Source organism: Drosophila simulans, chromosome 3L (assembly GCF_016746395.2).
Source record: "Drosophila simulans strain w501 chromosome 3L, Prin_Dsim_3.1, whole genome shotgun sequence".
NCBI classification, from domain to species: domain Eukaryota; kingdom Metazoa; phylum Arthropoda; class Insecta; order Diptera; family Drosophilidae; genus Drosophila; species Drosophila simulans.
In genome coordinates this window covers 21,904,786-21,932,509 of record NC_052522.2, presented here as the reverse complement: position 1 = coordinate 21,932,509, position 27,724 = coordinate 21,904,786, and the positions used below count along the sequence as shown (strand labels likewise).

The 27,724-nt window shown below is 48.0% G+C and overlaps 3 protein-coding genes across 8 annotated transcripts in view; 2 read left to right on the top strand and 1 right to left on the bottom strand.

The window, feature by feature from the left end:
• Positions 1 to 16,656, top strand: part of LOC6739109 (teneurin-m) — a 120,692-nt gene extending 104,036 nt beyond the window's left edge. For 2 of the 6 annotated variants that reach the window (XM_039293143.2, XM_039293141.2), the window contains 10 exons: positions 3,722 to 4,366; positions 5,003 to 5,881; positions 6,159 to 6,959; positions 7,393 to 7,676; positions 7,812 to 8,223; positions 8,314 to 8,859; positions 8,920 to 9,127; positions 9,987 to 10,013; positions 10,638 to 13,965; positions 14,089 to 16,656. In XM_039293143.2, coding sequence (XP_039149077.1) covers positions 3,722 to 4,366; positions 5,003 to 5,881; positions 6,159 to 6,959; positions 7,393 to 7,676; positions 7,812 to 8,223; positions 8,314 to 8,859; positions 8,920 to 9,127; positions 9,987 to 10,013; positions 10,638 to 13,965; positions 14,089 to 16,380 — 9,422 coding nt within the window. In that variant the 3' untranslated portion in view covers positions 16,381 to 16,656. The remainder of the gene's footprint in view (positions 1 to 3,721; positions 4,367 to 5,002; positions 5,882 to 6,158; positions 6,960 to 7,392; positions 7,677 to 7,811; positions 8,224 to 8,313; positions 8,860 to 8,919; positions 9,128 to 9,986; positions 10,014 to 10,637; positions 13,966 to 14,088) is intronic. The other 4 variants (XM_039293146.2, XM_039293145.2, XM_039293142.2 and 1 more) reach the window with 3 other exon arrangements.
• A 2,557-nt stretch (positions 16,657 to 19,213) lies between these two features.
• LOC6739107 (isoleucine--tRNA ligase, cytoplasmic) lies at positions 19,214 to 23,446 on the bottom strand. Its single transcript, XM_016171939.3, has 6 exons — positions 23,290 to 23,446; positions 23,091 to 23,235; positions 21,775 to 23,026; positions 20,866 to 21,716; positions 20,313 to 20,805; positions 19,214 to 20,251 (listed from the first exon to the last, which is right to left on the bottom strand). The coding sequence occupies exons 2-6, from the start codon at positions 23,231 to 23,233 to the stop codon at positions 19,301 to 19,303; spliced, it is 3,690 nt and encodes a 1,229-aa protein (XP_016032957.1). The 5' UTR covers positions 23,234 to 23,235; positions 23,290 to 23,446; the 3' UTR covers positions 19,214 to 19,300.
• A 389-nt stretch (positions 23,447 to 23,835) lies between these two features.
• LOC6739106 (membrane-associated protein Hem) lies at positions 23,836 to 27,693 on the top strand. The gene is made up of 2 exons (XM_002085863.4): positions 23,836 to 25,246; positions 25,312 to 27,693. Exons 1-2 carry the CDS (start codon positions 24,067 to 24,069, stop codon positions 27,510 to 27,512), a joined length of 3,381 nt encoding a protein of 1,126 aa, XP_002085899.1. The 5' UTR covers positions 23,836 to 24,066; the 3' UTR covers positions 27,513 to 27,693.
• Positions 27,694 to 27,724: the final 31 nt, after the last annotated feature.

The window sequence follows — 27,724 nt, the reverse complement described above, 5'->3', positions numbered from 1 at the left end:
TCCCAGCACTTTGTTCAAACATATAAGCCCAGATCTCCTTTCTGCCGCCGAATCTTCAACTTTTGCTCGTCCGGAACCTGTACGGGGTTTTCTTTTCAATTTGGGCCAGGACACAGTGAAACGCGAGGCCATTAAACGCTTTAAAATCAACATCAACACCGATGACGACGACAGGGGCAATAAAGTCGACCCAAAAATTGCTTCCTGTGCACATAAAACTCAGTCGGGGCCAGAAACAAGCTAAAATACCTATACACACACTCAGTGGAACAACTGCTGAGCCTCGCAAACAGACGCGGTAAAAGTAAACGAAACACTTTGCCGCCCCATCCCCCGATTTCCCCAGCCCACTTAATACTTAAATGCAAACGTGTAAATTATGTGATTTTTCCCCGGCGGCCATGTTTGTTTGCAAACTCCATTACGAACATGGCGGGGCTCCACCTCCCTCGCCGCTCACCTGTTTGTTTCAAGCAATCGTCGCGCTTTACCATTAAAATGCGAGGCGCAACAAAAAATACAGAGCCCGAGCTTGGATACCCCTTTATGTGCCTTTATGTGTTTTTCATGTACTTTTATTTGATTGTCGCACGCTTTGGCGCCCCAGAACAGTGGGGCATGGGCATGGCATCCCCACTTAATGGCGATGTTTTTTAGTGCTCAAAATATTAGCAAATGTTCATTAACGGCTATGCAAATTTGTTGTAGCGAGGACCGAGCCAGTTTGCCGGACTCCCGAAAAGGCAATTACTCAAAAAGTACTTAACACACAATTGTTGCGTGTGCCCATGGGAGTGGAGCTCAGCCAAAATCCCCAAAAAAGCACTGCCTGCGCATTGAATCTCAATTGGATTTGGCTCTCCTGGGGCAGGCTTCATAAGTTCACCATACGCCTAATTCTCCGGTCTGTTAACCTTGCGAAAATTTCACTCTTGACATCGTTTTTAGTTGCAAGAAGCAGAGCGTATGTAAAATTTCCACTTCAAGGAAATCTAGCCACCCCACCCACTGCCCTCCTCCATTACAAGGAAACATTCGTCGAGTTGTATGAAAATGGAGTAGAACCTAAACAACAAGTTAGTTGCTTGCTGTTTGAAGACAATGTTCTTGCGTTAACACCTAGTGGTGCTATAAACTGAATTGGTCAAAGGATCTTCGAGGTTTTTTGTACTACGCTTGCCTTAACATATTACGGAACAGGGTATCTTAGGGTCGAGCATCCTATTTCCATCTTCAGGCGCACTGAGAGGGGGAAGTAGGAGGCCAGTAGGGTGAAAACCAGCCGCCTGGAAAGCCAATTAAAATGAAATCAAGCCAGCCACTCGCCCCATTCACTTTTGGCCTGCTTTCGCCCAGCCAACAACTTAGGGAGTTTATTGGTCTGCGACACCTTGGAGCGCGCACACAAGTGCGATGGGATGTGTATAAATTTGTAATTTTAATATTATTAAAAATGTTAAATTGCACGCAGCATAAATCACATTTCTGTTGCACTCCCGGGGGTGGTGGCGCCAGCTTGTTGCCGTACTTTTGTGGCCTGGAGGGGTTGACACCAACAGAAACGAAACACACAACACATTATATGCCATCGCCATTACTGCCAGCTGCGCTAGCCACACTATTTATATTTTTATTGTCCTCGATGTAACTGGGCTGCTAAAATATCGCCAATCTCACCACCACGCTCGCTGGCGGCTGTGCTATTTTAATTTAAGCGATTTACTCTCGGGTTCATAAAACGACCGCAGGCTTAATCCCCATTTTGCATAAAATGTCAATGCAATAAAATGGAATGAAATTAATAAACCGAAATTTTATGTCCCAGCCCATTAAAGTGTGTAGCTAGCTGGCCGAGAAGGAGTTGCAGTTTACAAGCCCGACCACTTCGAAGTTCCAAGGGGTTAGAGCCAATCACGACGAAGAGCTCATTCAGCTCACTCGAATGCTGCAATCAGGCTGAAAGTTCGAGAGGATCTGGGGTGAGAGATCTGGCAGAAGTGATTGGGTCGTTTGCGGGGCAGAAACGAGCCAAAGCAGACATATTTGTGATCTATTCGGCCGATAAATTGACCCCGTGTGGGCGGTGGATGCCATTTATCGTGGCATACTTTGTCGTGTCTGCCATTACGTTTAATGACCCCGCAGCACTTTCATCGCATCACCCTCCAAACGCTTCCGGAGCAGGAAGCAGGAGCACCTCCTTTTTTTAAAAGCATCCAGCGCCCATTAACTTGTGTGAATTTATATCAGTCATTGGCCCGGCTCCTACTGCTAACTGCTATTATGCGTTCGTTAATTATTCACACACAAATACTACTGCCACTGCTGCCATCCCTTTCGCCACACGTTTCGGTCATAAAAACTGCCCGCCCTGCCACGCCCCCTTAACGAGGCAGCCAACTCTGGGGCTCGCCCAGAACTCTCGGCTTAACCTTTGCGACTGGATTGGGGATCTCCTCCCTCCTCCCTCCTTCCTCCTCCCTGGGCATTTATGCATCTCCCAGCCGTCCGCCGCCCCACTTTCCCGCTCACATATGGCGGGATCTTGACATTAAATAAATCTAACATTCCGTATACGCTTAGTGGGCATCTTTAATACTCATCCGCACATTTCCACAAATGTGTGTATATGTGCAAAAAAAATGACGCAGACATTATTCACGCTATCATTGGGCACACACGAAGGGACAGGGTCAAAAGTAGAGCCACGAGTAGAGACGAGAGGGGGTTGCGCTGGGCTGGGCAAATCGTTGTGGGTTAGCACAAACTATGCTCTTGTGGGCTTGCGGATTCCCGACTGCCGTGGCTCGTTTTGCCAGAAATTACGATTTTTGGTGAAAGCGAGCGTTTGTCACCCGCTCGCATTTAAGCCACATGTCGCCGGTGAATGTGTGAATGTGGCACGGAGTCTGCCAATGATAGCCGCATGCATAACCTGGAAAAAAGACCGCCTAAGCCTTGCGTGAAAGTCAGCGGGCCAGAAGATGACCGGCTGAGTCTCAGTTGGACAAAGGCCGCCCTAAAATGGCGTCACCTAGTTGGGGTGGGGGGTTGAGCATCAACCACGTTCAAAACGGCTACCGTGTTACCACCGCTCCATGTCACATAATCGAATTATCATCATGGCATCAACAAATGATTTCAACTTACGCTGTCCTTTGGTCCTTCCTCTGTCACCACCGCACTGGCCGCCCTGCGGCGTTGCCTTTTTTCACTTCACTTCATTCCGCCAGAGCCCATCCCTGGCCACCTCTGGATCCACATCACCAGGCTGCCGGGAAAACCTCACTTTTCTCCTCACTTTTTTACCATTTCTACCGCCAGCTCCTGTTTTGCCAACGTCATTGTCGCTGGTCATTTGCGCTGCTTACTTCATCCATTCATTCGCTGTTCGTCCGTTTCATTTCGCCTCGTCCTTTTTTCAGCTTTGTTCCGTCTGTCGTCTCGTTTGTTTGAGGTTATGTTGAATGTCAGTTTGTTATCCTTGTGCAAATCCTTTTATACAAATGAAATTTGCGCCAAATGGCGATAAGCAAAGTACAATAGTGTGCGGATGGTCTGCACCGACCCAGCTCTCCCACATCCCCGACTCTCCACCACACCCCCCGGAAGCGGAGGTGGGTGACCATTCCACGTTCGAAGCGCTTTTAAATGGAAAATCGCACGCTCAAATGCCCGAATTGATTACTAACTCGTTTTCACCAATCCCATTCCGTTGCAGACATCAACAAGGGATCACCCATCGACTTCAAGAGCGGCTCGGCCTGCTCCACACCCACAAAGGATACGCTGAAGGGCTACGAGCGGAGCACGCAGGGCTGCATGGGTCCTGTGCTGCCGCCGCGCAGCGTCATGAACGGACTGCCCGCACACCACTACTCGGCGCCGATGAACTTCCGCAAGGACCTGGTCGCGCGCTGCTCCTCGCCGTGGTTCGGTATAGGATCCATCTCGGTGCTCTTCGCCTTCGTGGTCATGCTAATCCTGCTGACCACCACCGGCGTTATAAAATGGAACCAGTCGCCACCCTGCTCCGTTCTAGTCGGCAACGAGGCCTCTGAGGTCACGGCTGCCAAGAGCACGAACACTGACCTCTCCAAGCTGCACAACTCATCGGTGCGAGCGAAGAACGGACAAGGAATCGGACTGGCCCAGGGACAATCGGGACTCGGAGCCGCAGGCGTGGGATCCGGCGGTGGATCTTCGGCGGCCACTGTGACGACGGCCACCTCGAACAGCGGCACCGCCCAAGGACTGCAGTCGACGTCGGCCTCCGCGGAGGCCACGTCCTCGGCGGCCACGTCTTCCTCCCAATCCTCGCTAACGCCTTCGCTGTCCTCGTCCCTGGCGAATGCCAATAATGGAGGTAATTATGCACAACTTTTAATTATTTTTAAATGAGTTTTCGCAAGTTTTGCCAGCCAGCTACCAAGAGGGAAGCTGAGAGAGAACGATTGAGAGAAAGCCAAGACGTCGGAGTATTTAGCGCTTAGCGCCCTCCGGCGGAGACAAAAGTTTATTGTTTTTGTAGGATTTTTTAGACCGAAGTTTGCGCCTGACAGACAGACAGACGCCTACGCCGAATGGGGATTATGCGAATGCCGTTTTCATTATTCCTCGAAACGCCTTCCCATTTCTTTCAATTAAAGTTCAACTTGAGCGCGTTCTTTGGGATTTGTCGGGCTAAAATATTGCATTAATTACTTTTTTGAATTGACAGCAAGGCAGCTGAGAAGGCAGCAGCTAGAATAAGACAGTCGAAAGTTTTTAGTGTCACACAGTTCGGCCTTCTCTTTTCCGAGCGCTCTTCAGCCTGTAACCTAGGACCTCTTTAACCGACTAAGAGCTAGACTGCTAGGATTGAATTAAAAACCCATTTAACGCTTAATTTAAAAAGCCAAGTGACTAGGGGTGGCTTTCAAAGGAGCGTTCCAACCACAAGGGCTCTCCTAAAGCACCAAGTTTCGATTCCATTCGATTCGTTCGCTTTGTTTACCTGTAGGAAGAGCGATGTCAACGCGGCTGTCAGTCCGTGGGGCAGGAGAAAGAAGACGACGACATCGCCGAAGCTTAATCGAGGAGCAGGACGAAGATGATGTGGCTACAGATGGAACTTTCAGTGACTTAATTACAAGCGAAAGCCTCAACCAGCAGGCGGCTGAAAAGTATTTGGCAACTACCCCAGCCAAAAGCCCGACAGACGTTCAAGGCAGTACCAATAAAACTTTTCCCCAAATGGATGGAGTATACGGTACCCAAAGGAGCGAGGACACCACGGACAACAGCTACGACTATGTCTATGAAGACGAAGTTGAGCCGGAGACCACCCCTTCGCCCATCCGTAGAACCAAGACGGGGCAACAATTTGGCAAATCATTAAACAGCAATTTACGCAGCGCTGCTAAAACACTGGTCAACAAGAGGAGGAAATATGACCACGGAACGGTGGAAGCGGAGCACATTAAGCACGAGGAGGAGGAGGAGGAGGTGGATGATGAGCAGAAGCTGGAGCGCCACGAAGCGATCGGGATGGCAACGGAGCTGACGACGGAGTCGGAGACCAGCACATTGCCTGCTGTTATTGATGACGATAATCAAAGTGACAACAGCAGCTCAGGCCCAACGCCGGAGACGACTGTAAGGAGTGACACCGATGACATTGTTGAAATCAACACCCCCCCACCCGAGCCAGCTCAAAGCTCTTTCGCCGCCGTCTCGCACCAGCCTGCCATTGAACATGATTTTCAAATCAAAGGGACCGATGCTGGGGGCTTGCAGACGGAGAAACCTGCCACTGATGATATCAATAATGAGCGTGATTTAGCTGACAACTATGAGGTAGACAGCAAGGAGGCGACCTCGCCGGGCACACCCCCACAAGGTATAAATCAAGCCGGCATCGACTGGAAGTCGAGCCCCGCCAGTGGTATAGAGTTGCGATTGAGTTCAGGCTCAAGAAACGTAGAATTAATGCTTTCACCCTAGGGACTTTTATTGATAATGACTTAATAAATTAAATTTCTATTTGTATATATATTTTTAAATATTCTGCCATCCACGCATAGGCCTAAATGAAAGCATAATTATAATGTTTCTTGAGCCTAATTCCCAATTCTATTCCACTTGTGCCTATTACTTATCCACTTTTTGGTATCAAGGTAAGGATAGTCAGCAAAATGGAAAAGCTTCACTACCAACACATCAATCTGAATCGGATCTGATGATGAACGATGCTTCGCACTATGAGGATATCGATATAGTCAAACTAGATGGATTGCCGATCTCCCATGAGGAGGAGATTTACAAGACGGCAGATAAGGAAAATATGCCATCAAAGAATCAACCATCTCAGCATGTAGATAGAAGTCAAAACGAGGTACTGAAAGACCATCAGCAGGGTGACGACGAAAAACCACCCCAACGAGAGCCCCTTAAACCGTATGTGAGTGAGCGAGTTGATCTGCCGGGCAAACGCATATTCCTCAACCTGACTATAGCCACAGACGAGGGCAGTGACTCAGTTTACACCTTGCACGTGGAAGTGCCCACGGGCGGAGGACCCCACTTCATCAAGGAGGTCCTGACGCATGAGAAACCGAATGCCCAGGCAGACAGTTGTGTTCCGGAGCCACCACCGCGCATGCCTGACTGCCCGTGCAGTTGCCTACCGCCTCCGGCGCCCATATATCTGGATGACACCGTTGACATCGACTCTGCCCCACCAGCTCACACTGTTTCGACGAGCACGATCTCGGCACCTATTAACCCCTTCCATAGCGAGGAGAAGGATGAAGATGACGGGGTTAGAGATGAGGAGCTAACAGCTTCTTCAAGCACCGCTACTAACCTCCCTAGCACTGAGATCGATAACCACATTGCCGCTTATACTGAACCCACTGTTGGTGCTGGTGGTGTACCGTTTGCATGCCCTGATGTGATGCCAGTACTGATACTGGAAGGTGAATTGTGCACAATGCATTTGTTGCTAACCTCCGCTTTTCTAACCAGCGATTGAATAACCCTACTAAGCGCTGTACAGCCCGTTAACTCCTAGTCTATGTAACTAAACCAGTTAATTTCTCATAAGTCCTCATCTGTACAAATTATCCCAAAGCATCAAATATTGTATTGGCATCACATCAGCATCCAGCAGCAGCCTGGCTTGATTCTGTATATTATTCGTGTTTCCATTTACTAACCCAGCAGGGAAAACTCCATTGGGGGGACTCGCGACTAGGATAGACTAAGTCCTGTATAAAATCGTGTAGCACTAGCGAATCACAATAAACATTATCAATGACTAACCAGAATCTAATCCTCTTTGTATCTCTATCATCCCCTCATTGCACTCCCGAAAACATTGCCATCGCTTTGCTGCCGCTGTCGAATCAGGAGCCCGAACATTCCCTGCACGCAGTTTCCCACCGGACGGCACCACCTTTGGCCAGATTACTCTCGGCCAGAAGCTGACCAAGGAGATCCAGCCGTACAGCTACTGGAACATGCAGTTTTACCAGTCGGAACCTGCCTACGTTAAGTTCGACTACACGATTCCGAGGGGCGCCTCCATCGGTGTATACGGCCGACGGAACGCCCTGCCCACCCACACGCAGTACCACTTTAAGGAAGTGCTCAGCGGATTTAGTGCCAGCACACGAACGGCCCGGGCCGCTCACGTAAGTAGCCTGCATCCAAGTGGCCCTTTCCTGATCGTTACTAACTCAAGTCATTTTTTCATGCACCACCGTTTTATTCATCACCCACTGCACCAATCACTCGCCCGATCGCTCGCTTGGCCTAATATTGAGCAGCTGTCGATAACGCGGGAGGTGACACGCTATATGGAGCCGGGGCACTGGTTCGTCTCGCTCTACAACGACGACGGGGACGTGCAGGAACTGACCTTCTACGCGGCCGTAGCCGAGGACATGACCCAAAACTGTCCCAACGGCTGCTCCGGCAACGGTCAGTGCCTGCTGGGACACTGCCAGTGCAACCCCGGCTTCGGGGGCGACGACTGCAGCGAGAGCGTGTGCCCCGTACTGTGCTCCCAACATGGCGAGTACACCAACGGGGAGTGCATCTGTAACCCGGGTTGGAAGGGCAAGGAGTGCTCCCTGCGTCACGACGAGTGCGAGGTGGCCGACTGCAGTGGGCACGGCCACTGTGTCAGTGGAAAATGCCAATGCATGCGCGGCTACAAGGGCAAATTCTGCGAAGAAGGTAGCGCCAGGATATAGGATCCTTTTTCCAAATCCAGCTTGCTCTGTCCCATCCCGACTCTTTCTAACACTCTTTCGCTTTTTTTCCCAGTGGACTGCCCACATCCGAACTGCTCAGGCCACGGATTCTGCGCCGATGGCACTTGCATCTGCAAGAAGGGCTGGAAGGGACCTGACTGCGCAACCATGGACCAGGATGCGCTGCAGTGCCTCCCCGATTGTTCCGGACACGGCACCTTCGACCTGGACACACAGACCTGTACCTGCGAGGCAAAGTGGAGTGGGGACGACTGTTCCAAGGAGCTGTGCGACTTGGACTGCGGTCAGCACGGACGTTGTGAAGGTGACGCTTGTGCATGCGACCCGGAGTGGGGCGGCGAGTATTGCAACACCCGGTTGTGCGACGTCCGCTGTAACGAGCATGGCCAGTGCAAGAATGGTACTTGTCTGTGCGTTACTGGATGGAATGGAAAGCACTGCACCATTGAGGGCTGTCCCAATAGCTGCGCCGGGCATGGCCAGTGCCGTGTAAGCGGCGAGGGTCAATGGGAGTGCCGCTGCTACGAGGGCTGGGACGGGCCGGACTGCGGGATTGCACTGGAGTTGAACTGTGGCGACAGCAAGGACAACGACAAGGGTGAGTAGCAGATTCGGCGAGTTGATAAGCGAACTCTCTAATACCGATTCTCAATCCTAGATGGCTTGGTTGATTGCGAGGATCCCGAGTGCTGTGCCAGCCACGTATGCAAGACCTCCCAACTATGTGTTTCAGCTCCGAAGCCCATTGATGTGCTGCTCAGAAAGCAGCCGCCAGCTATTACGGCCTCCTTCTTTGAGCGGATGAAGTTCCTCATCGACGAGAGCAGCCTGCAAAACTACGCCAAACTGGAAACCTTTAACGAAAGGTAGGTGATTCGTGGTAGCCAGTTTGCCCTGGACAGTTTTTAGTTACCATTCGAAATCAAGGCCGCTGTGGCTGTGTAAATTTTCCAAAATTGGCGGACAAGCTTAAATCGTCTACTGTAAAATATTGAGAGTCTAGTTGGTTATACTACTGTAACTAAACATATACTACCGAAAAAATAATAATCAAATAGTTTGCATAATTAATAATTTTCTATGTTTAAATATTTACTTTTCATTTTCGTGCCCTCGTCTAAAAAAAATCCCTCAAATAAAAACATATCCAAACACACCACATACCAAATATCCCATTAAAATCTTGTAAATAAAACCCTATATGTCCTTTGTTAAATCGAACCCAGACAGAAACAGTCTAAGTTAGCTGCTAAGTGCATTTGATTTAAGAAATAGGTTAAGCACCCTAGGTATTCAGATTAGTTACACTTAAGTTGTCCAGACGTCGCGATTTCGGTGTGATCGAAACGGAGCTGAGATTTAGGGTCCCCAAACGATCTGGTGGGGCGCCAAATATCAACACACCCATTCTAGCTAACTAGACCATAGACAACCATGCTAATTCAATTATTTTCTCTCTGCTCTCTTTTCTTCTCCACACGCGCTCCCTAAACCGTGTTTTAAATAATACATGCCACCTACTACTAAATTACTCCTGTTCTACTCGATACTACCACTCACTACTAACTACGCACATACTCACTACCATAATACCCACCTACGCGTCCAAAAATTCCGAATGCTTTGCATTAACAACGAATGCTAAACGCTCTTGTTACTCGGTACTCGATATTGTTGCCCATACTCTTTGTTGCGCGATAACGAAAACAAATCATATACTAACAGCATTTTTTGGAATTATTTCAATGCAAGGTAAGCAAGCGAAAAGCGGTACTAAAATACTACTAAAACTACTACTCTACTATACTACTAATGATTCTCAATGGTTGTTTGGTACACTTTTGTATACTTTAAGTCTCGTTAACTTGGCTCCATTCGCAATTTATTTCGAAAACTTTACCATTATCATTACCATTACCGTTACAATTTCAGTTACCATTGTCATTATCATTTCGTTCATAGTGTAGATATCCTTGTTTCTTTAAAGCTCAGTTGGTAGTTTATTTTAAGTTAATTGCCCAAACTTATTATCCAGACAACCAGGCCAATACACATTGGGTTTTTAGTTTACCACGTAATAAATCTAAGCTATGGAAAACTCATTCTCCTACTCGTACTTAGGTCAATGCTAGGTCACAAACACGAGCCATAAATAACATACTATATATTGTTCAACTTGTAATACCTTTATGTGTTCAAACGAGTATTATGTTCTGTGCGTGTGAATTCTTATTATTTGTACTTATTTATTGCTCAAGTAGTTACAAATCCTCAGTTTGACTGCTTGCTAGCCTAGCTAATCTATATCTAGACATAAACTAGAAGCCCCAATCCCTGCTAGACCCGACTAATACATGTTCTCTGTCCTTTTAACAGTCGATCAGCGGTGATCAGAGGCCGCGTTGTTACATCTCTGGGCATGGGCCTGGTGGGTGTGCGAGTGTCCACCACCACGCTCCTGGAGGGCTTCACCCTGACCCGAGACGATGGATGGTTCGACCTAATGGTTAACGGTGGTGGAGCCGTGACGCTGCAGTTCGGACGCGCACCTTTCCGACCGCAGTCGCGCATCGTGCAAGTTCCATGGAACGAAGTGGTCATCATTGACTTGGTCGTCATGAGTATGTCCGAGGAAAAGGGATTGGCCGTAACTACGACACACACGTGCTTTGCACACGACTACGACCTGATGAAGCCCGTGGTGCTGGCTTCGTGGAAGCACGGATTCCAGGGAGCCTGTCCCGATCGCAGCGCCATTCTGGCTGAATCTCAGGTGATTCAGGAGTCGTTGCAGATCCCGGGTACAGGCCTCAACCTGGTTTACCACTCATCGCGTGCTGCCGGCTACCTGTCCACTATTAAGCTGCAGTTAACTCCGGATGTGATTCCGACATCGCTACATCTAATCCATCTCCGCATAACAATCGAGGGAATACTGTTTGAACGAATATTCGAAGCAGATCCGGGCATCAAGTTCACGTACGCCTGGAACCGACTCAATATCTACCGGCAACGAGTCTACGGTGTAACCACGGCCGTGGTGAAGGTTGGATACCAGTACACCGACTGTACTGACATTGTGTGGGACATCCAAACAACTAAGCTAAGCGGTCACGACATGTCCATCTCGGAAGTGGGTGGGTGGAACCTGGACATCCATCACCGCTACAACTTCCACGAGGGAATCCTGCAAAAGGGCGACGGCTCAAACATATATCTGCGCAATAAGCCGCGAATCATCCTGACCACAATGGGAGATGGCCACCAGCGGCCTCTGGAGTGTCCCGACTGCGACGGTCTGGCGACAAAGCAGCGACTACTGGCACCCGTCGCCCTGGCCGCCGCTCCTGACGGCAGCCTTTTCGTCGGTGATTTCAATTACATCCGCCGCATCATGACCGACGGCAGCATCCGCACTGTGGTCAAGCTGAATGCGACTCGCGTCTCGTACCGCTACCACATGGCCCTCAGCCCGCTCGACGGAACTCTTTATGTTTCGGATCCAGAATCACACCAAATCATTCGGGTACGCGACACCAACGACTACTCGCAACCGGAACTGAACTGGGAAGCGGTTGTGGGCTCCGGGGAGCGCTGTCTTCCTGGTGACGAAGCGCACTGCGGCGATGGGGCACTGGCCAAGGATGCCAAATTGGCTTATCCGAAAGGCATTGCGATTTCGAGCGACAACATCTTGTACTTTGCAGACGGAACTAATATCCGTATGGTGGACCGGGATGGAATTGTAAGCACTCTGATCGGCAACCACATGCACAAGTCCCACTGGAAACCAATTCCCTGCGAGGGAACCCTGAAGCTGGAGGAGATGCATCTTCGCTGGCCCACTGAGCTGGCAGTCTCCCCGATGGACAACACGTTGCACATAATCGACGACCACATGATCCTGCGCATGACACCAGACGGTCGTGTGCGCGTCATCTCCGGCCGGCCTCTACATTGCGCCACAGCCTCCACTGCCTACGATACGGATCTGGCAACCCACGCCACCCTGGTGATGCCGCAGTCTATCGCGTTCGGTCCACTCGGTGAGCTTTACGTGGCAGAAAGCGACTCGCAACGAATAAACCGGGTGCGCGTGATCGGCACGGACGGAAGGATCGCTCCGTTTGCTGGTGCCGAATCCAAGTGCAATTGCCTGGAGCGGGGATGCGACTGCTTCGAGGCGGAACACTACCTGGCCACCAGTGCCAAGTTCAATACGATCGCCGCCCTGGCTGTCACACCCGATAGCCATGTACACATCGCGGACCAGGCCAACTACCGTATCCGATCCGTTATGTCGAGCATCCCAGAGGCAAGTCCTTCGCGCGAGTACGAGATCTACGCACCTGACATGCAGGAGATATACATTTTCAACCGATTCGGACAGCACGTGTCCACACGCAACATCTTGACCGGAGAGACGACCTACGTGTTTACCTACAACGTAAACACCTCCAACGGAAAACTGAGCACCGTAACAGACGCGGCTGGCAACAAAGTGTTCCTGCTTCGAGATTACACCTCTCAGGTCAATTCCATCGAGAACACGAAGGGTCAAAAGTGCCGCCTGCGCATGACCAGGATGAAAATGCTGCACGAGCTGAGCACTCCGGACAACTACAATGTGACCTACGAATATCACGGCCCCACCGGTCTGCTGCGAACTAAGCTGGACTCCACCGGACGATCCTACGTGTACAACTACGATGAGTTTGGTCGCCTCACTTCCGCAGTGACTCCCACCGGTCGTGTCATCGAGCTCAGCTTCGACCTGAGCGTGAAGGGAGCCCAGGTGAAGGTTTCGGAGAACGCCCAAAAGGAGATGTCTCTGCTGATCCAAGGTGCCACCGTTATTGTGCGCAACGGAGCCGCCGAGTCGCGTACTACCGTTGACATGGACGGCTCCACCACAAGCATCACTCCATGGGGCCACAACCTCCAGATGGAGGTGGCACCTTACACCATTCTGGCAGAACAAAGTCCACTCCTTGGCGAGAGCTACCCTGTGCCGGCTAAGCAACGCACCGAGATTGCTGGTGACTTGGCCAACAGGTTTGAGTGGCGCTACTTTGTACGCCGGCAGCAGCCGCTGCAAGCGGGAAAACAGAACAAGGGACCGCCACGTCCCGTAACCGAAGTTGGACGCAAGCTGCGCGTAAACGGAGACAACGTGCTTACCTTGGAGTACGACCGCGAAACCCAGTCGGTGGTCGTTATGGTAGACGACAAGCAGGAGCTGCTTAACGTGACCTACGATCGCACTTCCCGCCCCATCAGCTTCCGACCGCAGTCCGGCGACTACGCCGACGTGGACTTGGAGTACGATCGATTCGGACGTCTGGTCAGTTGGAAGTGGGGTGTCCTGCAAGAAGCCTACTCTTTCGATCGCAATGGCCGTCTGAACGAGATCAAGTACGGCGATGGCTCAACAATGGTCTACGCATTCAAGGACATGTTTGGCTCGTTACCGCTGAAGGTGACTACGCCTAGACGCTCTGATTATCTCCTGCAGTACGATGATGCAGGTGCACTCCAGAGCCTGACGACACCTCGTGGCCACATTCACGCATTCTCCCTGCAAACTTCTCTTGGCTTCTTTAAGTACCAATACTATTCACCAATCAACCGACACCCCTTCGAGATTCTATATAACGACGAAGGACAGATCTTGGCCAAGATCCACCCGCACCAATCTGGCAAGGTAAGTAAATCAGACTTAAAGATTTTTGTAGTCAGCTATTAGCCTTCAAGAACAAAATATTGTTCTGCATGTCGTTGTCGGAATCTTTGCCGAATATAAATACAAATTTCTTAATATTTGCAGGTGGCTTTCGTACATGACACTGCCGGACGACTGGAGACCATCCTCGCAGGATTGTCCAGCACCCACTATACCTACCAGGATACAACTAGCCTGGTGAAGTCTGTGGAGGTGCAGGAGCCGGGCTTCGAGTTGCGACGAGAGTTTAAATACCATGCCGGTATCCTGAAGGACGAGAAGTTGCGCTTCGGCTCCAAGAACTCGCTGGCCTCGGCGCACTACAAGTACGCCTACGACGGAAACGCCCGACTCAGCGGCATCGAGATGGCCATCGACGATAAGGAATTACCAACCACGCGGTACAAGTACAGCCAAAACTTGGGTCAACTGGAGGTCGTGCAGGACCTGAAGATCACGCGCAACGCTTTTAACCGAACAGTCATACAGGACTCAGCCAAACAATTCTTCGCCATTGTGGACTACGACCAGCATGGACGGGTTAAGAGCGTGCTAATGAACGTGAAGAACATTGATGTGTTCCGCCTGGAGTTGGACTACGATCTTCGCAACCGTATCAAGTCGCAAAAGACGACCTTCGGTAGATCGACGGCCTTTGATAAGATTAACTACAATGCCGACGGCCATGTTGTTGAGGTCCTGGGCACCAACAACTGGAAGTATCTGTTCGACGAGAACGGCAACACTGTTGGCGTGGTTGACCAGGGTGAGAAGTTCAACCTGGGCTACGACATCGGAGACCGGGTGATCAAGGTAGGCGATGTGGAGTTCAACAACTACGATGCCCGCGGCTTCGTTGTGAAGCGCGGTGAGCAGAAGTACCGGTATAACAACCGCGGACAACTGATTCACTCGTTCGAAAGGGAACGTTTCCAGAGCTGGTACTACTACGACGACCGCAGCCGCCTGGTGGCGTGGCATGACAACAAGGGTAACACCACGCAGTACTACTACGCCAATCCTCGCACTCCTCACCTCGTGACCCACGTTCACTTCCCCAAGATCAGCCGCACCATGAAGCTGTTCTACGATGACCGCGACATGCTAATCGCTCTGGAGCATGAGGACCAGCGCTACTACGTTGCCACCGACCAGAACGGCTCGCCACTAGCCTTCTTTGATCAGAATGGCAGCATTGTCAAGGAAATGAAGCGAACGCCCTTCGGCCGAATCATTAAGGACACTAAGCCGGAGTTCTTTGTGCCCATCGACTTTCACGGCGGACTGATCGACCCACACACCAAGCTGGTGTACACCGAGCAGCGGCAGTACGACCCGCACGTAGGTCAATGGATGACTCCGCTGTGGGAGACGCTCGCCACGGAGATGTCACACCCGACGGATGTGTTTATCTACCGCTACCACAACAACGACCCCATCAACCCGAACAAACCCCAAAACTATATGATCGATCTGGATTCCTGGCTCCAGTTATTCGGCTACGACTTGAACAACATGCAAAGCAGCCGCTACACCAAGCTGGCCCAGTATACGCCGCAGGCCTCCATCAAGTCAAACACGTTGGCCCCTGACTTTGGCGTCATCTCCGGCCTGGAGTGTATCGTGGAAAAAACAAGCGAGAAGTTCAGTGACTTTGACTTTGTGCCGAAGCCGCTGCTGAAAATGGAGCCAAAGATGCGCAACTTGCTGCCGCGTGTCAGCTACCGGCGCGGTGTGTTTGGCGAAGGTGTACTCCTCTCGAGAATCGGCGGACGGGCATTGGTTAGCGTGGTCGACGGATCAAACAGCGTGGTGCAGGACGTAGTGAGCAGCGTGTTCAACAACTCATACTTCCTTGACCTGCACTTCAGCATCCACGACCAAGACGTATTTTACTTCGTAAAGGATAATGTCCTGAAACTGCGCGATGACAACGAGGAGCTGCGTCGCCTTGGCGGCATGTTCAACATATCAACACATGAAATCAGCGACCACGGAGGCAGCGCCGCTAAGGAGCTGCGACTTCATGGCCCCGACGCCGTTGTCATTATCAAATACGGCGTTGATCCCGAGCAGGAGCGCCACCGCATCCTAAAGCATGCTCACAAGCGGGCAGTGGAGCGGGCTTGGGAGTTGGAGAAGCAGCTGGTGGCTGCCGGCTTCCAAGGCCGTGGCGACTGGACCGAGGAGGAGAAAGAGGAGCTCGTCCAGCACGGTGACGTCGACGGCTGGAACGGAATCGATATCCACAGCATACACAAGTATCCGCAGCTGGCCGACGACCCCGGTAACGTGGCTTTCCAGCGGGACGCGAAGCGGAAGCGACGCAAGACCGGTAGCAGCCATCGGAGTGCCTCCAACCGCCGCCAGCTCAAGTTCGGCGAGCTGAGTGCGTGAGTGGAGGCGTATAGAGAGAAGCTGGTGGCGGAGGCGGAGCCAGAGGAGAGTGACATGACCGACGAAGAATACGGTGACCAGGAGGACTACCTAATTGCCGTGGGCAAAAAGGAGCCAAGGGACAGCAGTGAGGCACTGGACGAGCAGATTTTGTAATTAGGTGAAATGCGCAACAGCGACCACAAGAAAAACAACAGCACAACTCTCGATGACACAACACAAAATAAGACAACAAAAAAAAAAAAAACAAAGGACAAGCATCAAGCATTGAACACACTAATTAATATAAACTTTAATCATGCTTAAAGTTTAGTATTAGCCACAACGCAACCCTCGAATAACCGAAGAAACTTCTTATGTGTACACTGGAACAGAAATATGTATGTTGATGTTGAGTTTAGGCTAACAATAGGCGTATGTTTAGTCCATGTGTGTAATGTTTAATGTAATTTTTTAAATCAGAATCAGTGTCCCCACGGGCAACCCGCTTGCAATGGCATTTTACGGCACGGTGCGTATTATTTAGATTGGTCCATTAACCGATTTAGGTCGAGACAAGAGTGCATAGATCGAACCAATACGAACGGCGGAATGATCTCGCCTGTTTCGGAAATTGGAATTAGGACAAACCGGGCCACAAACAAGCCAGTTGCATTACGATGTCAAACGATGAGTATTACACAGCAAAATATGCATACGATAAGTACAGATGTTAAACTACGAAATGAATAAATGTAAAAAGATTGAAGTTCTGCATAGTAGCTCCCTAGTCTTTGGTCCACACCTGGCCCACTCCAACACAGCCCACTCTCGAATGGCAACAGGAATGTTGATCGCTGCTTAACCTACTCCTTCATTGCTCTGTGTATATACGAACGAATACTTTTCAAGCCTCTACTGACGAAAAAGCGCGTATCCTTTAATCTAACACTCTTTTTAGCGGAATAGGTCTCTAAGCCGAATGCTCGAATTTAAATTCAATAGACGCGTCTACCTAATTTGGATAGCCAAGAATCAAAAGGAATTTTTATCAGTCCTCTTTCAATGCACTACAATACTCTAACGACTCTTTTCACTCATTTTATAATGTTAACTGTTGAATTTATTCAAAGGAAAACGCATTAAAAACTTTTTACAAATTGTGATATATATTTCTAAACATTTCATTTGACAACTTGAAGTGTAACGAAGAAAAACTTGAATTAACTCAAATCGAACCGAAAGTAATAGCAAACGCATGTACTTTACTCATTTTTTTAAACATAGTCTCTTACGATTAGTTTTATGCTGCAATATTTAGTTCTTACCGTTTGCCATGTTAATTGTAAAAGCAATAATGTTTTTTGTAATGATCCCACCCGGGAATGTCATAGGGTTTAGTTTCTTATAATTCCTTTTTTTTAACACTCAAACAAGCAAGTTAAAATTTCTGTACTCCCTTTAATTTGGCTGATATTTTGTCGGTATTTTGTGTTTAAAATTATTATTGAACTATTTATAATTGAAACTAAACTATTGACTATTGAAATATTACCTAGTATAAAATATAGTGCGCATAAGGACTTGCGCAGAACTTAAACATACCCCTATAACCATAAAAACACACCTTGTATTATAAACACCCATACATACAACTAAACTTAGGCTTAAGAATTAGACTAAAGACAAAGCTCGTAAAAACAAAAAGGATAAGCACCTAACTAAAGTGAAAGTAAGCGATTGATTCTGTTTCAGTGAGGGTAGAACAGAATATTACAGAAGATAACTGCGTAGTAATTAGCTAAAGTGTTAGTAATTTTATTAAATAAAATTATAAATGAAATATGGATAAACACTTCAAATTTAAATTAAGGTATGCATCATTATCTGAATTCGTGTACTCGAATTGTAAATCTTTCACTGCGTAAAGGACTAAAAACGTTCAGTACTTAGCTCGTTACGCAGAATGAGATGTTACAAGCTAACGAAAATTGTAAAAATCAGAAATCCGTATATGAATGTGTATGTAATAAAATTAAGCAGCATTATATTAACCAAAAAGCATATAACAAAGCAAACCAATTGAAATCAGCATAAAGAAAACTGCAATGCGAAAAATTGTGACTGAAAACAAGGAAAATATATAGATACCAAGCGGTTGCCGTTGTCGAGCTCGACTGTGCTTCAATCTCGTACACACCCCAGGACCTCTGTTCTTAAATACTTTGATCTGTACATTTCCAGGATGGGGCAAAAGCTTAACCTACTTAATTAGTTGAGATCATGATTAGGCATATTAACTGACTAACGAAAAAGGCGACACATTTAAAGGCAGTCAGTCCGTTGAGGCAGTTCGAGCATGCATAAATTGCGAACAATAATTGTATTTAATGTACGAAATTGTCTTTAAAATATACGGATACCGAGAGAAGTGCAGAGGGTATAGGCTATAAATTACAAATCGAATGCAGACAACAAAGACAATTGTACACACAGAAATAATTATGGCAAGCCGATATACATACATGATAAAACATCCATATAAATATATATAATAACTAATAATATTACGAGTAAAAAGCGATTTCAATAAAAATGAAAATATAAAAAAAATTAATGTGTGTTATTTAATTTCGGATTTTTAAAAGAAAGTAGGTGAGATGGTGTCAGGATCGATGTGGTAAAGGGTTTGGCGAAGGAAGAGTATTTTAATGCTTTAAACTAGTAAAACCCATGAATAACTGTAACTCTATATTAGAACCTAATATGCATTACTATACTTTTCAATTTGTAATTCTACAATATTAAGGAAATACTACAGCCCGGGGAAGAGATAAAAATCAACAAAGCTGCATAAGGTTTACAACTTTTTTGAAAAGTTGACAACATTTATTTCAGTTTCGATTCGTTTTCAATTAAATACCAATAGCAATCCTTAAGATTAACATAAGGCGCGTCCCAAGGGATTCTCCGTGAAGATAGAATTTCCTGAAGGCTGGTTGATGAATTTGGAGTATGGAGCGGGGGATAGTTCATAGCCTGCTGATAGTTTCGGTGCATCTTGGCTTCGAGCTAAAACAAGCAATTTTCCGCTCAGGTTTTCATCGATAGACTTTAGTTCAGAAGTCTGTTTTTGGTGATCAACAACGTAGATATTAAAGTTGACTCCATACAATCCAAACAAATGTTCCAACTCGGAGCGAAGTGTGGGCAGTGAAATAATTTCCTTGCTAACGTTGTGCTGCAGAAATAGAGATGCTTTGCTGCTATTTCCAAATCGTGGCACCAGATCTTCTGCCAAGGATATATTTAACCAAGGCAAATTAGGAAGCTGTAATTCCTCGGTCGAACAAATAGTCAACTTTAAGGGAACTCCTTTAAGATCGACAAGCTCACTAGCTATTAAGCGCTTCTTGGACGCCTGCTCAGATGAATAGGGGGCAAACTCCGACTTAATGGCCGTTTTGATCATGCTGGCATAGTTGGACAAAACTTTGGTTAGCTGAGCCTGAGCCTCCAGGATCTCCTTCTTAGCTTTGTTATCGGCAGTTAGCTCATGGAAGATAAGAACGGGATCGGTCGGTATAAGTTGAGCCTTCTTTTTCAGTTTCTGCACTCTATTTATGACCTCACGAGCCAAACCCTCTTCAAGTAATTCTTCGTTGGGCGTCATGTCCAACAGTACCAATACCTCATTATCGCTGTGAGCCTCAAAGTTTCCTCCAACCTGCTCAGATGTGCAGTAAATGATGCGAACTTCATCAAGTTCAATTCTTTGATCCAGAATGTCAAAGTAGCCTTGCGAAACTTGCTTCTGAATTTCATCATCCTTGAGAGCCTTGATAGCAGCCATAACCGCTTTGAAATTGCCCTTAAGCCGCTGTCCTAGCGCCTGTAAAATTAAGAAATAAATTTTGTTATCTTTATAGGTAAGCAATACAATATAAACAAACCTTGTGGTCAGGCTCTGCTCTCAGTGTTACACCATATTTCTCCTTATCAGAGCTCAGCGTAAGTTTTCGAACATTGAGTTCGCTAAGAATGAAGTCCTGCAAGCTCTTGATTGCCTCCAGGACTTGCGAGTCCTTGTGAATTACTATGATCTCCGAAACGGGATACTTAACAGGCAAGGTTCTTCGATCCCGCATAACACGACCCAGCTCGACGACTGATTGCATCAAAGCCACCGAGCGCTCAATGTCGTTTCGAATAAATTTTTTCTGACTGACCGGCATCATCTGGTAGTGAACTGAGTCAGCATGTTCTAGGGTTCCTGCTGGCTGGAACAATACCAGGCGCTGGAATATGTACTCCGTAAGGTAGGGCGTGAAAGGAGCCATCATTTTAACCATTGTGTATAGAACATCGTAAAGCGTGTCAAGTGATTGAATGCACTGATCAGCTCCCAATTCACCCTTGATGCGACGTCGATTGAGTCGAACATACCTGTAAGAGAATTGTTCACGCGTTAACTAACCTATAATCATTCAATTTTAAAGAACATACCAATTGGTAAGTTGATCGATGAACTTTGTCAGTCGGGGTACGACAGTGTACAGGCGATACATTTTCATCTCAGTGGCGAAGAACTCGAGTAAGGATTCCTTAAAAGACAAAATCCACACATCTATTACGGAGGCCTTATCCATATTCTTTAAGTGGCGTTCACGATCATAAGTATATTGCCCATTTCCTGCCAAATCCTCCTTCTCATATCGAACGATGTTTTGTAGTAAGAATCGGTATGCATTGTACCACGGTAGGAACACATCTTTGATTATGTCGCGCACACCTTCTTCCTTAAAACGCAGACTCTCGGCCCTAACGACGGGCGAATTGATAAGGTACAAACGGAGAGCATCCGCTCCATACTTATGGACCACCTCCATTGGATCGGGATAGTTCTTCTTGCGCTTCGACATTTTCTGACCATCAGCAGCTAAGACCAGCCCACTTGCAATGAGGTTTTTAAATGGTGCCTTATTAAACAGCGCCGTCGAAATCACAAGGAGTGTGTAGAACCAGCCGCGGGTCTGATCGATGCCCTCAGCTATAAAGTCAGCCGGAAAATTGTTCATAAAGTCCTTTTCGTTTTCAAAAGGGAAATGCTGTTGTGCGAACGGCATTGAACCTGATTCAAACCAACAGTCAAAAACAGGAGCTATGCGACGCAGCGGTGGATTTCCAGGAACTGCCGATGGTATTTCAATGTGGTCGATACTTTCTCTATGCAGATCCTCGACCTGAACGCCGGACAGCTCGGCCAACTGCTTGATACTGCCGATAACGACGGTCTCATCCCCGCTAGGCGACCTCCAGATAGGAATCGGTGTGCCCCAGTAGCGATTGCGGGAGATCTAGATACATAGATTTGATTTAATAAACAAGCAAAAAAGTGTCCATTACAAAACTTACAGCCCAATCTCTGGCCTCTTTCAGCCAGTTTCCAAAACGTTTCTCCTTGACGAAGTCCGGCACCCAGTACGTTTGGGAACTGCAATCAAGCAGGTTTTTAGACATGTGCTCGACGCGCACAAACCAGGAAGGAACCGCCTTATAGATAAGAGGCGTGTCTGACCGCCAGCAGAATGGGTAGCTATGCTTCACCTGGCCACTGGAAACCAAGTTTCCTCGTGCCTTCAGCGCGGCAATTATTTGCTTATCGGCATCCTTGACGTATTGGCCCTCGAAATCGCTGGCCTCGTTAGTAAACCGTCCTGCCTCGTCCACTGGGCACAGGACCTCACTGGACTTTGTGATGAGGCCCGCAGCCAGGCACACACGATAATCGTCTTCTCCGAAGTAGGGAGCATTGTGCACAATACCCGTACCGGAATCCTCAGTCACGTACTCGTCGACCAGGACACGATAAGCTTTTACCTCAGCTCCGCGCTTTGCAAAGTAGGGGAAAAGCGGCTTGTAGTGAAGGTCCTTAAGGGTTTTGCCAACAAACTTTTCCTTCACTTCGTACTCCGTCTCCGATTTATACACATAAGAGAGACGAGACTCTGCGAGAACAAAAAGTCGGTCGCTCTTCACGTCGCGCACTTTTACGTAGGTCATCGTCGGATGAACACAGCATGCGAAGTTAGAGGGCAGTGTCCACGGCGTGGTGGTCCACACTAGGAAAAAGGTATTGGGCAGCGAAACGGCCTCCAGTGCAACGACTACGCAAGGGTCCACAACCTCCTTGTAGTTTTGGTTGGCCTCGAAGTTCGAAAGGGACGTTGTGCAGGCGGTGGAATAGGGCATCACCTTAACGCCCTGGTAGACCAGACCCTTGTCGAACAGCTGCTTGAAGATCCACCAAATGGACTCCATGTACCATGGGTACAACGTCTTGTAATCGTTCTTAAAGTCGATCCAGCGACCCACGCGCGTCACCACATTCTCCCACTCATCTGCGTAACGCATGACAATCTTCCGGCACTCTGCATTGTAGGCGGCGATTCCCATCTTGGCCACATCCTCGGGACCCTTGATGTTCAGCAGCTTGTCAATCTCGAACTCCACGGGCAGTCCGTGGCAATCCCAGCCGAAGCGACGGTCCACATGGTATCCCTGCTGGTATGCGTACCGTGTGACGATGTCCTTGATGGTGCCAGCAAGGATGTGTCCGTAGTGGGGCAGCCCGGTTGCAAAGGGCGGTCCATCGTAGAACGTGTATCTGGGTGGTGAAAAATTAGCACACAATTTGGCGATCGGCTGATGCAATCGTATGCGGCACTTACTTGGGCTTTCCCTTCGACAGCTGGCTGCACTTTTCGAAGATATTTTCGTCTCGCCACTTTTGCAGTACGTTCTCCTCCTCGGCCGGGAAATTGATGTTCTCCGGCACGCGACACACGTCGTTCCGCTCTAGTTTTTTTCCCATTGCTGTCGGAGTGCACTGTTGTATTATTTATAAAGTAACACCGCTTATTCGCCTACCTTTTATATCAGAAATCCAACTTATTTGCGGCGTTTTTGCGTGGCACACAACGTGCCCGATGGTACGGAACTAGTGGTTCATTAATCGCTCTTTTGCTCATCGGTTCGTGATATCGATAGTAGGTTCCGATGACCGGCATCCTCTACAATCAGCTGATGACAGCACTGAAAACAAAAAGGAGGCCTATTTACTTATTCAACAACTTCAATAAATTTGTTAGCCATTTTTACCATAAGTATAGAATACTGATATATAAGTTAGTGAGCAAGAAGCCATTGGCAAATAAAGACTATACATTTTCGGGACTTAGACAGAATTCTAATAAATTAAAACCTTAAATACCAACTGGTATTAATATTTTTAATATAAGCGATCTGCTGTTATATATAACTATAGTATATTTTCTTTTTAACAATCAATAGTTTATATAAAAGAATGCGTGTATTTTTCAAAACAGATTTTCAATATTATTAAATAACGATTTATTTCTACTAAATGTTAAATAATTAAATATCCGCTATGTTAGCTATCGTTATCGATAGCGATATATCTTAGCTATCAGCCAATGGGTCATCACTAACGCGAAAACAAGAGGAAGAGTAATGTGTACACTTTTGTGTCGCTCCTTTTTGGCCAATTTAACAATCGAAAAAGTATAATTACCGGGCAGATTAGCACTTGTCACCTGCAAATTCGTCTCGCCAGCGCACACCTGTGTTCGGTGCTCCACCGGAAACCCGCCTTCAGCCAGTCGACGTCGCCAACAGTCATCGGATATGGCACGCCCAATTTTTCCCAACCAGCAGAAGATAGCTGAAAAACTAATCATATTGAATGACCGCGGCCTAGGCATTCTTACGCGGATATACAACATCAAGAAGGCATGCGGCGACACCAAGTCGAAGCCAGGCTTCCTCTCCGAGAAGTCGTTGGAGTCGAGCATCAAGTTTATCGTGAAGCGGTTCCCCAACATCGACGTCAAAGGGCTCAATGCCATTGTAAACATCAAAGCGGAGATTATAAAGTCGCTGTCCCTGTATTACCACACATTCGTGGACCTACTTGATTTCAAGGACAATGTCTGCGAACTGCTCACCACGATGGACGCCTGCCAGATTCACCTGGACATCACATTGAATTTCGAGCTAACCAAATACTATCTGGACTTGGTAGTGACCTACGTTTCCTTGATGATTGTTTTGTCTAGGGTCGAGGACCGCAAGGCAGTTCTGGGCTTGTACAATGCCGCCTACGAGCTGCAAAACAATCAGGCGGACACGGGCTTCCCCCGGTTGGGGCAGATGATTCTGGACTACGAGGTCCCCTTAAAAAAGTTGGCCGAGGAATTCATTCCCCATCAGCGCCTGCTAACCAGTGCGTTGCGGTCGCTGACCTCCATCTATGCACTGCGAAACCTGCCAGCAGACAAGTGGAGGGAAATGCAAAAGTTGAGTCTGGTAGGCAATCCGGCCATTCTTCTCAAGGCCGTCCGCACTGACACCATGTCCTGCGAGTACATATCCCTGGAGGCAATGGACCGCTGGATAATCTTTGGCTTGCTTCTGAACCATCAAATGCTCGGACAGTACCCGGAAGTCAACAAAATCTGGCTCTCCGCCCTGGAGTCAAGCTGGGTTGTGGCCTTGTTCCGCGACGAGGTCCTGCAAATTCACCAATACATTCAGGCTACTTTCGACGGAATTAAAGGCTACAGCAAGCGGATCGGAGAAGTAAAGGAAGCATACAACACGGCTGTTCAAAAAGCTGCTTTAATGCATCGGGAGCGGCGCAAGTTTCTGCGAACAGCCTTGAAGGAGCTAGCTCTTATTATGACCGACCAACCAGGCCTCCTGGGACCTAAGGCAATCTTCATTTTCATCGGTCTTTGTCTTGCGCGCGATGAGATCCTATGGCTCCTCAGGCATAATGACAACCCACCTCTTCTCAAAAATAAAGGTAAGTTATTGATTTCCTTACGATTAAATTAAAATTCGTGAACCGTAACTATTTTAAATTTATAGGAAAGAGCAATGAAGATCTTGTAGACCGACAGCTGCCGGAGCTCTTATTCCACATGGAGGAACTCCGCGCTCTGGTGCGTAAATACAGCCAGGTAATGCAGCGATATTACGTGCAATACTTGTCCGGATTCGATGCCACGGATCTTAACATTAGAATGCAAAGTCTCCAAATGTGCCCGGAAGATGAAAGCATAATCTTCAGTTCGCTCTACAACACGGCCGCAGCCCTGACAGTTAAGCAGGTGGAAGACAACGAACTCTTCTATTTTCGACCATTCCGCCTGGACTGGTTCCGTCTCCAAACGTACATGAGTGTGGGAAAGGCTGCACTTAGGATCGCAGAGCATGCAGAGCTGGCCCGTCTTCTGGATTCAATGGTTTTCCACACTAGGGTGGTAGATAACTTGGACGAAATACTAGTAGAAACCTCGGATCTTAGTATCTTCTGTTTCTATAACAAAATGTTTGACGACCAATTCCACATGTGCTTGGAGTTTCCCGCGCAGAACCGCTACATCATAGCCTTTCCCTTGATCTGCAGCCACTTCCAAAATTGTACTCACGAAATGTGTCCGGAAGAGCGACACCATATACGTGAGAGGTCTCTGAGCGTGGTAAATATATTTCTTGAGGAAATGGCCAAGGAGGCTAAAAACATTATAACCACAATTTGCGATGAGCAGTGCACCATGGCAGACGCTCTATTGCCAAAGCACTGTGCTAAGATTCTTTCCGTACAATCTGCTCGCAAGAAGAAGGACAAATCGAAGTCTAAGCATTTTGACGACATACGAAAGCCCGGAGACGAGTCGTACCGAAAGACACGAGAGGATCTGACGACGATGGACAAGCTGCACATGGCCCTGACGGAGCTCTGTTTTGCTATCAATTATTGCCCCACGGTCAACGTTTGGGAGTTTGCTTTTGCTCCTCGCGAGTATCTCTGTCAGAACCTGGAACACCGCTTTTCCCGGGATCTTGTTGGCATGGTGATGTTCAACCAGGAGACAATGGAGATAGCCAAGCCCTCGGAGCTGCTGGCCAGCGTTCGAGCCTACATGAACGTCCTGCAGACAGTAGAGAACTACGTGCACATTGACATAACACGAGTCTTCAACAACTGCCTGTTGCAGCAAACACAGGCTTTGGACTCTCATGGCGAGAAAACCATTGCCGCTTTGTACAACACCTGGTACAGTGAGGTTCTGCTAAGGCGTGTCTCCGCTGGCAACATTGTGTTCTCCATTAACCAAAAGGCTTTTGTGCCCATTTCGCCCGAAGGCTGGGTACCATTTAACCCGCAGGAATTCTCTGATCTCAACGAGCTGCGAGCACTTGCAGAACTTGTGGGACCTTACGGTATCAAAACATTGAACGAAACACTTATGTGGCACATAGCAAACCAGGTGCAAGAGTTGAAGTCGCTGGTGAACACCAACAAGGAAGTGCTCATTACACTGCGCACCAGTTTTGACAAACCTGAAGTGATGAAGGAGCAATTTAAGCGTTTACAGGACGTGGACCGCGTGCTGCAACGCATGACGATTATTGGGGTTATTATTTGTTTCCGCAACCTGGTGCATGAGGCCCTCGTTGATGTGCTGGACAAGCGCATACCCTTCCTGCTTAGCTCAGTGAAGGACTTTCAGGAACATTTGCCCGGAGGCGACCAGATTCGGGTTGCTTCCGAGATGGCCTCAGCAGCGGGGCTGCTGTGCAAGGTAGACCCCACACTAGCAACTACACTTAAATCAAAAAAGCCAGAGTTCGACGAGGGTGAGCACCTCACCGCCTGTCTATTGATGGTCTTTGTGGCAGTGTCTATACCAAAACTGGCCCGTAACGAAAATTCCTTCTACAGAGCCACAATTGATGGCCACTCAAATAACACGCACTGCATGGCGGCGGCCATTAATAACATCTTCGGGGCCCTGTTTACCATCTGCGGGCAAAGTGACATGGAGGACCGCATGAAGGAGTTCCTTGCTCTGGCCAGTTCTTCCCTACTGCGCTTGGGCCAGGAGTCCGACAAGGAGGCGACAAGGAACCGAGAGTCCATCTATTTGCTGCTCGACGAAATCGTCAAGCAATCGCCCTTCCTCACAATGGATCTGCTTGAGTCCTGCTTTCCCTACGTGCTCATACGCAACGCGTACCATGGCGTATACAAGCAGGAACAGATCCTAGGGCTGGCACTCTAAATGGAGGCGATCTGCGCCCTCTGTGTATTCCAAATAATGCTTATGTAGTTTATCCGCCGATCGATTGTCGATCACTATGCTAATCTAACATACTTTAAAACTGTTAAACATACCCTAATGTATTCTAGACTCTGCATTTTTATACTCGTACGACTTCGAATAAAGTGCTTATACAACCCAATCGAGTAGCCCACATTAATATGCTGTCTCTA